Source organism: Lynx canadensis, chromosome B3 (genome assembly GCF_007474595.2).
Source record: "Lynx canadensis isolate LIC74 chromosome B3, mLynCan4.pri.v2, whole genome shotgun sequence".
Taxonomy (NCBI): Eukaryota; Metazoa; Chordata; class Mammalia; order Carnivora; family Felidae; genus Lynx; species Lynx canadensis.
In genome coordinates, this window is record NC_044308.2 from 40383668 (window position 1) to 40397567 (window position 13900).

General features: G+C 38.6%; 1 protein-coding gene across 1 annotated transcript in view; it reads right to left on the reverse strand.

The window, feature by feature from the left end:
- The window catches only part of TRIP4 (thyroid hormone receptor interactor 4), a 67845-nt gene that overhangs the window by 27721 nt on the left and 26224 nt on the right, over nt 1–13900 (reverse strand). Inside the window, exons 7-9 of the mRNA XM_030317940.1 lie at nt 10908–11123; nt 6078–6204; nt 2484–2671 (exon numbers count right to left, since the gene is read on the reverse strand). Coding sequence (XP_030173800.1) covers nt 2484–2671; nt 6078–6204; nt 10908–11123 — 531 coding nt within the window. The remainder of the gene's footprint in view (nt 1–2483; nt 2672–6077; nt 6205–10907; nt 11124–13900) is intronic.

The window sequence follows — 13900 nt, forward strand, 5'->3', positions numbered from 1 at the left end:
GGGCAGAGAGAGAGGGAGACACAGAATCGGAAACAGGCTCCAGGCTCTGAGCCATCAGCCCAGAGCCCGACGCGGGGCTCGAACTCACGGACCGCGAGATCGTGACCTGGCTGAAGTCGGACGCTTAACCGACTGCGCCACCCAGGCGCCCCGGCCTTATCTATTTTATAGAGCTACTGCTGCTTTTAGAACTGTAAAAATTTATTTAAGTATATTACTACTGTTATGAGTTAGGACACTGTCAGGCATAGTAAATTCTAATAGATAAAATAAAAAGGAACAAAAAGATATCTGCAGCCTCAAATTCACTGCAATATTATTTATAATAGCCAAGATATGGAAACAACCAAATGCCCACTGATGGATGAATGGATCAAGAAAATGTGGTATATATACATAATGGAATATTATTCAGCCATAAAAATAAAGGAAATCCTGCCATTGTATTTACAACAGACCTTGATGGCATTGTGCCAAAACAGACAAAAAAGACAAATACTGTATGATCTCACTTATATGCAGAATCTGAAAAAAAACAAACTCATAGATAGAGAGAAAAAAGTGGTGGTTGCCAGAGGTAAATGGGTAAAAATAGTCAAAACTTTGAGGTATTAGATAAGTAAGTCCTGGGGAAGTAATGTACAGCATGGTGACTATAGTTAACAATACTGTGCTGTATATTTAAAAATTTTTTTTTTCCAACGTTTATTTATTTTTTTTTGGGACAGAGAGAGACAGAGCATGAACGGGGGAGGGGCAGAGAGAGAGGGAGACACAGAATCGGAAACAGGCTCCAGGCTCTGAGCCATCAGCCCAGACCCTGACTCGGGACTCGAACTCACGGACCGCGAGATCGTGACCTGGCAGAAGTCGGACGCTTAACCGACTGCGCCACCCAGGCGCCCCAGTGTGCTGTATATTTAAAAGCTGCTAAGAGAATAGATCTTAAAAGTTCTCACAACAAGAAACAAAAAATTTGTGACTATGTGAGGTAAAGGATATTAACTAAACTTACTGAGGCAGCCATTTAAAAATATATACATATATCAAATCATTATGTTGTATAACTTAAACTAATACAATGTTATTTGTTAATTACAGTGTAATAAAACTGGAAAAAAAAGGGAAAGCGAGTATGTTGTAATGATAAGTGAAAGAAGTAAAATACTAAATATATTTTATTACCTTACTATATAACAGCACAGGAAAATAAATATAAATAAGCCCTCTAAAATTCTAAAAGTAGGTGTTTCTAAGTGGTGGGATTATAGGCGATCTTTCTCTTTCTAGCTACTTCACCGTATTTTCCAATTTTCTATTTATATTTATAAAAGCAAACTATTTTTTTTAAAGATTTTATTTTTAAGTAACTTTATACCCAACGTGGGGCTCTAACTTACAACCCCAAGATCAAGAGTCACATGCTCTACCAACTGAGCCAGCCAGATGCACTGAAAAAAAATATTTTTTAAAACTGAATTGAGAAGCGGGGCACCTGGGTGGCTTAGTTGGTTGAACGTCCAACTTTAGCTCAGGTCATGATCTCATGGTTCGTGAGTTCAAGCCCCACATCCGGCTTGCTGTTGTCAGTGCGGAGCCTGCTTCAGATCCTCTGTCCTTCTCTCTGCCCCTCCCCCGCTTGAGCTCTCTCAAAAATAAATAAAAAACTTAAAATAAAATAGGGGCACCTGGGTGGCTCAGTCAGTTAAGTGTCTGACTTCAGCTCAGGTTATGATCTCACAGTTTGTGGGATAGGGTCCTACACTGAAGCTCAGAGGCTGGAGCCTGCTTCAGATTCTGTGTGTCCCTCTCTCTCTCTCTGTCCCTCCCTGGTTCACACTCTGTCTTTCTCAAAAATAAACAAACCTTAAAAAAAAATTTTAATAAAAAAATTAAAAAATAAAATAAAATTGAATTGAGAAGAAACATGAAACCATAGAACATTAAGTTCTAACCATCATGAATAGGTACAACCACTCAACCTTATAATAAAGCAACTTAACTCTTAAATCCCCCATTTTTCTAGACAAGTAGTTTTTCATATGATTAGTCAGATTAGTACATAGATATATGAAAGAAAAAAACACAGTTGGGCTGTTGTCTTAAAAAAATTAATAAATAGCCATAAAAACTGCATTTCAAATAAGATCAAACCATTAATGTTGCTGAATACTATAATTCCAAAGGCAAAGCCAAGAGAAGTTTTGTCAAGAGACTTCCTTCTGAAGATGGAAAAACTGGTATTTTATTATTTTTTTTATGACTAGGATCCTTAGCCTTTCTAACCTCAGGGTTTTTTTAAGCTATTCAGTAAAAACACTACTACCAAATCAGTAACATGAATATACTGCTTAAAGTTCTATGTGCTGAAGAGTATTATAAATCATCACTATATTGGGGAAAATGAATTCTAATCCATAATTCTAAATCAAGTTTATGTCACTGTAAAATCTTCCACTGGCAAGATTCATTTCCGTCCTTACCTTTTGATCCCTCTGACAAGCAGAGAAGCCCAGGGCTGATGCATAGAGAGGCACCAGCCACCATCAAAGCCTTCCTGAAATTCTTGGTCCTGGATTCGCAACTGGTGCCGATAGGAGTTCAATTCTAGTTCCGATCCTCCTGAATGGAAAGCCTTCTTCTGTGAGGCTGCACCTGTCTGGTCTATCCACTACACAAAAAAGAAACCAAACATACAGTTCTGTCTGACAAGGGAAGAACCTGGGGTAGGTATACAAAATGAGATGAATGTTAACAATGAGGAAATCATACTGGGCACATTTTCTTAAAGTTTATCCCACCTTTGTTTGAAACAAGGACATAAAAGGTGTAGGTATAAATTCAGAAGGAGTTGTAGATATAACAAGGTCCTATCTTAAAAGATAATTAGAATGCTGAAATCTTCATATGTAGATTTCTAATTCCAGCAAAAATACAACAAGCAGACCAGGTATAAGGTCTGTAATTACTTCTACTGTAAACTTATTAATGATCCATAATGGATTCTGGACAATTTCCCAACATAATTGCATTAAATAAAGGTTCCAAATTTTGGTCCACACACCTTTCATGTGCTTAAAGGCAGAGTCACATGCTGGGACCGTGAAAAAGCCAATCAGATGCTATCAGGGGCAGTAGTTATGATTGTTGGATGCAAGACATACTCTCTTACCCTGAAAGGAACAACCTGTCTTTTACAGAAAGGATGGAGAATTACTGAAACAAGCCCCCCATTACATGAAAAGAAGAGAAAATTATAGGACAGTGGTAATATAGAAAACTGATGTGTCCTGGCAGTTCTGTCACAGAATGACAAAGATTCGTGTTTGTTCCAGAACAAGAAGACTGAAAGTCTTCAAAATTAAAAAAAAAAAAAAAAAAAAAAAAAAAAAAGGTATTTATTAAGATGAAGTTTTTGGTTAGTTGTCTTAATTTTTTGACTTGTTTGATAACTTATAGGGGGAAAAACTAGAATGGTAGTTTAGAGACTCTAAGCAATCATTTAACCTCTAAAGGTTTCAGTTTTCTCAATTATAAAATGATGGGGTTGGACTAAATTGATCTTTAAGAATCTTAATGTAATATAATTTTATGACTCTAATCAACTGCTTCATATCTTAAAAAAAACACAAACATGTATTCAGTACTTGACCATGTGAAAAGCACATCAAGTATAAAAAGGGTACAGTTCTTTCTTTCAAGGCACTTATGATCCTAGTAGAAGAAAAACACATAAATAGCTAACCAAAATATAAAGCAAAATTAAGTAAATACTACCTGGGGATAGAAGCCCTTAACTGGGAATATAGAGGAAGGACTCATCCATTACAGGGGAAATAAGTGATTTCATAAACATGTTGGTACTTGAACAATTCTGAGGTCCACATTCACTGTTTTATCTCTACTACAGTTACAGTTTATATTACCTGTTTCTCTATTCCCACATCCACTTTCTCAAATTAACCTCTTATCTTTCACTAATATTATTACAGAGCCTGCTAACTGGTCTCATCTACATTTTTAGCCTTTAAGTAACTCTCTACTGTCCTACTAGTGTTACTACACTAACCTGGGCCCTCATCAGCTCCCCACTATACTACTGCAATAACCTTCTTAGCAAGTTCCCTGCTTTAGTCTTACTCCTCCCTCGAATCTCTATACAGGCATGGAAGTCATGCCAATCTTCTACTAAAATTCTTTAAGGACTTCTCTTTGCCTACTTTGAAATAAAACCAAACTCCTTAGCATGAGACATAAGGCCTTTCATGGTAAGATGTTGCCTACTGTACTGGGTTGAGTAGTATCCCCCCCTAAAATTTACATCTACCCAGAACCTGTGAAAGTGACCTTATGTGGAAATAGTTTTTCAGATGTAATCAAATTAAGATTAGGTCATACTGGGTTAGGGTGGACCCCAAATCCAATGACTGCTGTCCTTATGAAAAAAAAAGAACACATAGAGAGACAAAAACAGGGAAGAAGACCATGTGAAGATGAAGGCAGACATTTCAATGAACCCGCTATAAACCAAGGGATGTCTTGAGAAGCTTGTCTTGATGTCAAGAGAAGCTCAAATAGGCAAGGAAGCATTCTCCTATAGAGCCTTTGCGGGGAATGTGTGGGCCTGCCAACGTCTTGATTTTGGTGTTAAGGAACTGTGAGAGAATAAATTCCTGTTGTCTTAAGCCAACTAGTTGTGATACTTTGTTATGGTTGCCCTAGGAAACTAATACACCCACTAGTCCATCTCAACTTTTTTTTTCATCTTAGCTTCTAACAATACTTAATTACCTCTGGTTCTACCAAACCTACAATACTCCTAAACTGCTGAACCTTTGTACATGAATTTCCTGGAATTTCCTCCCTAGATTTGTCTCATTGGAAATTGTTATTCATCCTGTAAGTCTTCTCTCAAACACTATTTCTTTTGTGACTCCTAGAGTATTTATGAACACTTTCCTAAAGTCCTACTCTATGCACAACATGTGTCTATCATTGCACTTTTTTTAATTGAAGTAGAATTAACATATAGTATTATATGAAACTATCTTAAGGAATTCAAATTATTTGTATTCAAACATGTTTCCCCACTAAGTCTTTAAGGATAGGAGCTGGGCCTTTACCTTTTAATTTTCTAGCACCTGGCAAAGAAGCTGGCATGTGTAAAGTGCTGAACAAGTACCTACAGTTAGGCTGTTTAAAGCACTGCTCTGACTGCATCTCTTTGCGGAAGAACCTTCTATGGCACACATTTATATACAAAAAAAAATATGAAAAATTGCTAAACATTTAAACATTTTAGTGATTTGGTTCTACCTACCTAACCTTAGTATGTTTCTCAGGATAATCCCTTTGATAACCACTATCTATGCAGCCTACATTCATTTTTCCATAAATATACAGGCCATGCTTTCATGTACCCATGCTTTATTCCTACAGTTCAGTCTGCTTGTAATGTTTTTTTCCCCACCATCCCCAAACACCCATTTTCTTGGATATTTCCTTTTAATGAATGTAGCTTCCCTATTAAAGCTTCTTTTATTCTCAACTGGAAGTGGTACTTCCCTTCTCTGGGTTTCCACCATACTTTATTTATATCTCTATTTGTATTAGAACTGCTTATGTGATTTTTTTCTTCCTACTAGTCTATGAGTTCTTTGAGGATAGAAGCAACATACAGTTTGTCACTTACTATTATGAATTCACATAATAGATGCTCAATGATATGATGGAAAAATGAATGACAACAATGAACGTATTAATTTAAAACACCACTCTATGGGACTACCCATATTCTATAAAAGGTAGAGAAAGAACATCAACAAAAGAACCATGGGATTATTGTCTCCATCTCTTATTTAACAAAACCCTCTCTTGGGAAATACTCAGAAGATAATGCAGGCCAACTTGTAAGAAGTATTGCAAAAAAATGGAAAAAACTGGGGACAGAAAATAAGGTCGGTGGGTGTGTGAAAGAGCACACTGATATCTAAAGCCTATGAAAGAGGCACACTTGAAAGGAGAAATATCGGGGCCCAAACTCCTCTCATTACCAGTTACAGCAAGGGTCCACTAACCTGGGGAGGGGACTGGTACAGGTTGGGATTCACCAGAACTCCCAAAGGCTCGTCAGAAGATCTATCCAATTTGGTGAGTGGTTGGTTCAAGGTTCCATTGGCAATTGCCTGTATTGTCTCATCTAGTCTGTGATGACAAACCAAAGGATGAAATAATTGGTAATGTTCTATGCTCAGAATATCCTTACTTACCACAATATAAAATCCTTCAACAATGAGAAAATTTGAAATTCAAAGAGGGGTCCATGGATGAACTTTCCTACTCCCCACCACCAACTTCCTTCACTTCACTCCAAGAACCCTAAGGAATATGAATTAGTAAAAGTTCCAGAACACTAAGAAAATAGGTAGGGCACACTACAATCATTCATCTGTTTAATAGGATTACTAAAAATGCCAAGATTAGAACAGCTGCCTAGAAATAGTCTGACCTACAGCAGATTATTTATCCTATAGCAGCCTATTTACTCAACACATTCCATTACTCCTCTGCACACTCAGGAGGCCCTCTCCACTCCTCCAGGCTGACCTAGATTCTATCCTTGTTTCAAGGTCCAGAAGTTGTAGTAAGGTCCTCTACTGGCCCAGCACAAAAGTGCTTACTCCTTTCTCTGAAGTCCTATAGCACCTACTATTTAAATAGTCATCGGGGTGCCTGGGTGGCTCAGTCGGTTAAGGGTCCAACTTCAGGTTGAGATCAGGTCATGATCTCACAGTTTGTGGGTTTGATACCCACATTGGGCTCTGTGCTGACAGCTCAGAGCCTGGAGCCTGCTTTGGATTCTTTGTCTCCCTCTCTGTCCCTCCCCACTCATGCTCTGTCTCTCTCTCAAAGATGAATACATATTGAAAAATATCTTAAAAATCAAACAGCACATACATCCCATGTTATCCTGTGCCCATGGTTTGCTATTTATTTTGGCTCTAAATTTACAAAACAATGTGATGATTTCCATTTAAAGACTGTAGAACTAATCCTAGGGTAGTAGGAGATCACAGATCTTAGAGGAACTGTATCTTATTCTATCCAGTACCTCTACATTACCTACTGCTATACTCCATGTCCCTGCCAGATGCTTGACAAATGTTTGTGGATAATGATAATTCTGAGGCACAACATAATGAAAGGATTTTACCAGTAGAAAAGACCAAAGATATTTGTTAGGAACCTTTTATACGCAAGGCGACTTAAATAAGGTACGGAAAACATGGTTCTTGCCTTCAAGAAGCTTTGAATCTAAATGGCAGGTTTAAGATAGCTATGAAGATGATGAACAAAACATGGAAGGATGTAGTGCTACTATGAGAGAGTTATTACAATGATTATTATTATAATCCCATGTGTTGCACCAAGTAGGTAGACATTTCAAAGGCAAAGATTGTGGGAGAGATTTCCAAACCAAGGAAAAAGCAGAAACACAACAGGCATAAAGCTAAAAAAGAAAAAGAGAGAGAAAGAAAGAAGAAAAAAAACAAGAATTTTGAGGGAAGAGGGGAGTCTAAATAAAATAGGGTGGGGACAGTGGGATCTGAAGAAGGAAATAATTTTGTAATATAATAAATGGTAAATGTACCTACAACTCTAGAACCTATACAAGAAGCAATACAAATAGCTAATCAGTACATTTTTAGAATGTTCAGACTTACCAGTATACAACCAAAACAAAGAAATGTAAATAAAAATTTTCACAAAATAAATACAATTTTTCGTATGTGAGAAGAGCAAATGTTTTTTTTAAATGTTAAGAAGGGGATGAAGAAACTAGTATCTTACTACCTGGTTATAGCTGGTAAGTCAAAAAGTATGCATAATTTAAGATACAATTTGAGATACTGTCCAATTTAACTTCTAAAGGGCTGTATGTACTTTTTATTGAACATAAAAATAACTTATTATAAAGGCAATTTATAACTGGAAAATACAAATTAATGGGAAAAAAAAGAAAAATTCCTAAACCCATCACCAAAAAATAATTTTACTTTTTTTTCTTTATGTTTACATATCACATACGTAATAGGTAAGAACAAATAATTATTTTGAAGCTAGTGGTAGAATTTCTTTTATGGAGAGAACAACCTTTGTTTAGGAAAATTCTACAATGGATTTGGCAGATCCGAAAGAGAAGGCCAAAACTGAACCTTGTGGAAAGCATTACTATGTTTACCAATATCCAATTGTGGGGGGGGGGGGAGAGAAAGAGAGAGAAAGAGGGGTGGGGAGAGGATGAGAAGAGAAAGGAGGGATGGGGAGGGAGGGAGACAAAGAGGGAAGGAGGAAGAGAGAGGGAGAGAGAATGAGGGGAAGGGAGAGAATGAAAGAGAAGGGGAAGGGGATGGGGATGGAGGGGGAGACAGAGAGGGAGAGAGAGAGAGAGAAAGGGGGTGGAGAGGGAAAGGGAGAGAGGAAGAGAGAGAAAGAAATAGAAAGGGGGGTGGAGAGGGAGGGAAGGAGGAAGAGAGAGAGAAAGAGAGAGACAGACATACAGACAGACAGACACCATTTCCAAAACAAAAAACAGGAAAATCCTGTGCTTTCTTTTCAGTGCTATGCTGGAGCCAATACACATGTCTCTGAACTCTATGTTCAGTGACTTCATGTTGGTAACTTGAAATTGGCCATGATGGGAATTTTTCATGAGACTTTATTTCTTAGAGCAGTTTTAGGTTCACAGCAAAACTGAACAGAAGGTTCACACATTTTTCATATGCTCCCTGACTCCACACATCCATACCTTCCCATTATCAGCCATTCCTCACTTGAGTAGTACATTTGTTAAAATTAATCAACCTACACTGACACACTGTCACCCCAAATCCATAATTTACATTAGGATTTACTCTTGGCATTGAGGCTGTACCATTTTAATAGTCCCATCCACAGTAAGAGAGCATATTCATTTTCCTATACTCACAGACTATGCATGTAGTATTTTGTATATATGTATTTTTTATTTCAGCCAATTTAATGATACATTGTTTTAAAATCTCCATTTCCCTTATAACTAGTTGAACATTTTATTTATTTATTTATTGCTTAAAGTTTTATTTAAGTAATCTGTACACCCAAGATGGGACTTGAGCCCAGAACCCCAAGATCAAGAGTCACATGCTCTTCTGACTGAGCCAGCCATATGCCCCTAGTTGAACTTTAAAAAAAATTTTTTTTTAATGTTTATTTATTTTTGAGAGAGAGACAGAATGCGAGTGGGGAGGGGCAGAGAGAGAGGGAGACACAGAATCCGAAGCAGGCTCCAGGCTCTGAGGTGTCAGCACAGAGCCTGACACATGGCTCGAACTCACAAGCTGTGAGTTCGTGACCTGAGCTGAAGTCGGACACTCAACCGACTGAGCCACCCAGGCGACCCAGTAGTTGAACATTTTTTTAAAAATTTCTATTGGCCGGGAGGCCTGGGTGGCTCAGTCGGTTAAGTGTCCGACTTCAGCTCAGGTCATAATCTCATGGTCTGTGAGCTCAAGCCCCACATCAGGCTCTGGGCTGACAGCTTGGAGCCTCCTTTGGATTCTGTGTCTTCCTCTCTCTCTGTCCCTCCCCTGCTTATACTATGTCTCTCTCTCTCTCTCTCAAAAATAAAGAAACATTTAAAAAAAAATTTTTTTTTAATTTCTATTGGTCATTTATATTTCTTCACCTGTAAATGGTCCTGAGGCTTCGCTCGTCTTTCTACTGGATTGTTTGGTATGTTTCTTTTAATTTGCAGGTCTTTACATACTATAGATCTTCCTCTTTTGACTTAAAATGTTTAAAATATTCTCTCAGCTTGGTAGCATTTTTTTACTTTATTTAAAATATCTCGTCTTAGGGGTACCTGGGTGGCTAAATTGGTTGAGCTTCCAACTTCAGCTTAGGTCATGATCTCACAGTTGTGCAGTAGAGCCTCACATAGGGCTCTGTGGTGACAGCTCGGAGCCTGGAGCCTGCTTCAGATTCTGTGTCTCCCTCTCTCTCTGCCCCTCCCCCACGCACGCTCTTTATCTCTCAAAAAAATAAGTAACATTAAAACATTTTTTTGACATCTCGTCTTTTTGTCTTCTGGGTTGTGTATTTTGCTTAGAAAGAGCTATGGGATGCCTGGGTGGCTCACACAGCTAAGTGTTGGACTCTTGATCTCAGGTCAGGTTATGGTCTCATGGTTCATGGGATGGAGCCCTGACTCCCTGAGTCAGGCTCTGTGCTGACAGCACAGGGCCTGCTTGGGATTCTCTGTCTCTCCCTTTCTTTGCCATTTCCCTGTGCCCATACACGCACGCATGCTCTCTCTAAAAATAAACAAACTTAAAAAAAAAAAATACTTTATTACACCAAGACTGTATCTATATTCTCCTGCATTTCTTTATTTATTTCTGATCCTTTTACCTCTTTTACATTTAACCATTTAGCCAAACTTATTATCACAGTATGGTTTGAAATAGAGATCGAATGTCAATTTTTTCCAAGCTGGTGGCCAATCATCCCAGCATGTATTTAACCCTTTCCTTATTATTTAGAAATGTTACCTGCTTTAATTACTAATTTACACATGTATACACACAAACACATACAATGCAGGTTTTGTTCTGGATTCCTTTACATTCCCATGCCCAAATGGCACCTCATTGTTTAAAAAGTTTTTTTATCAAACTATAGTAATTATCTGGAAAAGTTACCCTCACTGTTCATTTTCAAAATTTTCTTAGCCACTCTTACATTTTTCTATTCCAAATGAATGTATTATTTTTAAAATCAACAAAAATAACAGATCCATGAGAGGGGGCGAATCCTTTTTAGACAAAATGCCCCCTCCCAGACCCTTTCTGGTGCTGCCCACTTACTTGCTGTGATACTCTGCTAGAGGATTTTCATCTTCCACGATCTTCCTGCCTGCAAAGTCAATGGTGATTTTCTTAGAGAGCCGAGACATATGTCGAAATTCTCTCAGCTCCTCCTCTCGTTTTTGCAGGGTCTCCCGCTCAATTTTAGACAACCACTGGTTAGAATCACTGGCAAAGTAATCTGACTCATCATCAATGACTTGCGTCCTTCGAATGCTAAGGAGATAAAGAGAACACATGTCAATTGGGTTACCTGTTGACAAAACAGGGACTTGATTACTGGAAAACTGTTTTAAGGCAGTTTACTCTTTGCTATCCTGAAAGGTATCTCAAACACAGATGCCCAAAAAAGTTCCATAATAAGGTCAAGCTCTGCTTGGTCCCCAGCTTCGGCATGTACCTTATCCCCACAGCAGGCCTAGCTCAGCTCATAAAACTAATCTCACCTTCAGGCAGAAAAAGAGACAGCCTCACAATCCATTGTTCTTCTAACTCCTTCTCACTAGTCCAGCCATAACTGGGTTATCACCTGGTTTTGCTGCATCTGAGTTCATGTCTTGGCAGCTTACTCACTATCCTAGTCCCTCAACAACTGGGGTCCAGTCGATTCCTGCTAGTCCCAACTGCTGCCTTTCCCTTAGAAACTTAAAGAGTTCTATTCTGGACAGTTTAAGGCCCATGGCTTACTCTTAGGACATCCTACTACCCTACTACTACTATATGTCAGTTTCTACCCCTTGCCCCCCCAATCTTAGCACTTGTCCCTCACTAAAACACTGGATCAAATTCTAAGATATGTCAATCAGACCTATTTCTAAGATCATATCAACAAAGAAACTGAGAACTAGAAGGAATTTTAATGACCCAATTCTCTCATTCTACAGATAATGAACTTGGGGTGGGGCTCACAGAAGTTAACTGACTACTCCAAATGCACAAATCCAGTCACAATTGACTCCGTGCCTAATTATTACAAATTAGTGATATACAAAGGCATAGGGAAATACTGAAATCAGATTCATATACTGATTTCAGTTTTTCAGGACATGGCTGGAATTATACAAGTTTTAAAGTAGACTGAGAGTGGGAAGTTTCAGAGAGCTCAGGAGAAACCTGCTCCTATATGGGAACCTAAATAATGAAACTAGTATCCTGGAACACACAAGAAAAGGAGCAATATCTGTGGAGAGAGACCCTTTTCTAGTTTCTATTTACCAAGAAATGTACTCCATTGCTAATTCTATTTCTAATGACAGTTTTATTGAGTAGGGCTAGAAGTGATACTTAAAAGATTAAGAGTAGGGGTGCTTGGGTGGTTCAGTCGATTAAGCATCCAACTTTGGCTCAGGTCATGATCTCAGTTTGTGAGTTCGAGCCCCACACTGGGCTCTCTGCTGTCAACGTGGAGCCCATTTCAGGTCCTCTGTCTCCCCTTTCTGCTCCTCCTCAACTCACACACACATGGTCTCTCTCTCTCTCTCTCTCAAAAATAAACATTAAAATAATAATAATAATAAATATTGAGTGAATAGGAGTTACAAACCTTGTGATGGGCTTACTTCAGAAATAGCTTTCATTAGTCAAAGAAAGACAAGTATCATATGACTTCATTCATATGAGGACTTTAAGAGACAAAACAGATGAACATAAGGGAAGGGAAACAAAAATAATATAAAACAGAGAGGGGAACAAAACATAAGAGACTCTTAACTATGGAGAACAAACAGAGGGTTACTGGAGGGGTTGTGGGGGGGGGGGAAGGGCTAAATGGGTAAGGGGCATTAAGGAATCTACTCCTGAAATCATTGTCGTACTATATGGTAACTAATTTGGGTGTAAATTTAAAAAAAAAAAAAAATTAAAAAGAAAAATAGCTTTCAAGGCGCCAGGGTGGCTCAGTCAATTCAGTGTCTGACTGGATTTTGGCTCATGTCATGAGCTCACGGTTCTTGAGTTCGAGCCCAGTGTCACGCTCTGCGCTGACAACACGGAGCCTTCTTGGGATTCTCTCCCTCCTTCTCTCTCTGCCCCTCCCCTGCTCTATCTCAAAAATAAATAAACTTAAAAAAAAAAAAGCTTTATGGGGCGCCTGGGTGGCTCAGTAGGTTAGGCGTCCGACTTTGGCTCAGGTCACAATCTCACTGTCCGTGAGTTTGAGCCCCGCGTCGGGCTCTGTGCTGACTGCTCAGAGCCCGGAGCCTGTTTCAGATTCTGTGTCTCCCTCTCTCTCTGACCCTCCCCTGTTCATGCTCTGTCTCTCTCCGTCTCAAAATAAATAAACGTTTAAAAAAAAAAAAAAAAAAGCTTTCAAAGTTGTATCTCAGATTTACAGCAAAGGGTTTGGAAGGAGGAAGTATGTCTAACCAAAAACTTATAATGCCAGAAACAGACTCCTAGGTCAGTTACAATACATAGGAGATTAAGGGTTCTCCAAGGACCCTCACAGATTCCCACATGGCCATTTGAGAAATGAATGTATAAGTCCTATTTAAACATTTTTTACCACTAACTGGATTTCAATACATATTTTGTCTAAAAGAAGAAAAAGGTGAAAGAGAAAGAAAAAATGAACTAACAAATTGATAAAATTGTCTCCTACAGAGAAGTCAATGGGCTAAATGACAAAAGTGTAGGAGTGTAAAAGCCTATTTAGGAACTTTTTTTTTTTTTTTTTTTTTTTAAGTAGGCTCCACGTCTGGCAGAGCCCAACACAGGGCTCGAACTCATGACCCTGAGATCAAGACCTGAGACGACATCAAGAGTTGGACACTCAACTGACTGAGCCACCTTATCCGCCCTAAATTTAGGGACATTTTAATACACTGATCATTAAATCAGAAAACAATTTAGTGTTAACGGGAAGGGGAAGGGTAAACCAGGCCTTCCCAGGATATGCCACTACCTATGCTCTTTCAGAAGCAATTTCTTATAGATCCTCCAGAGCCCAGCACAGTCGTTTGCACATGGTAGGGGCTCTAACATATGGTGACCGA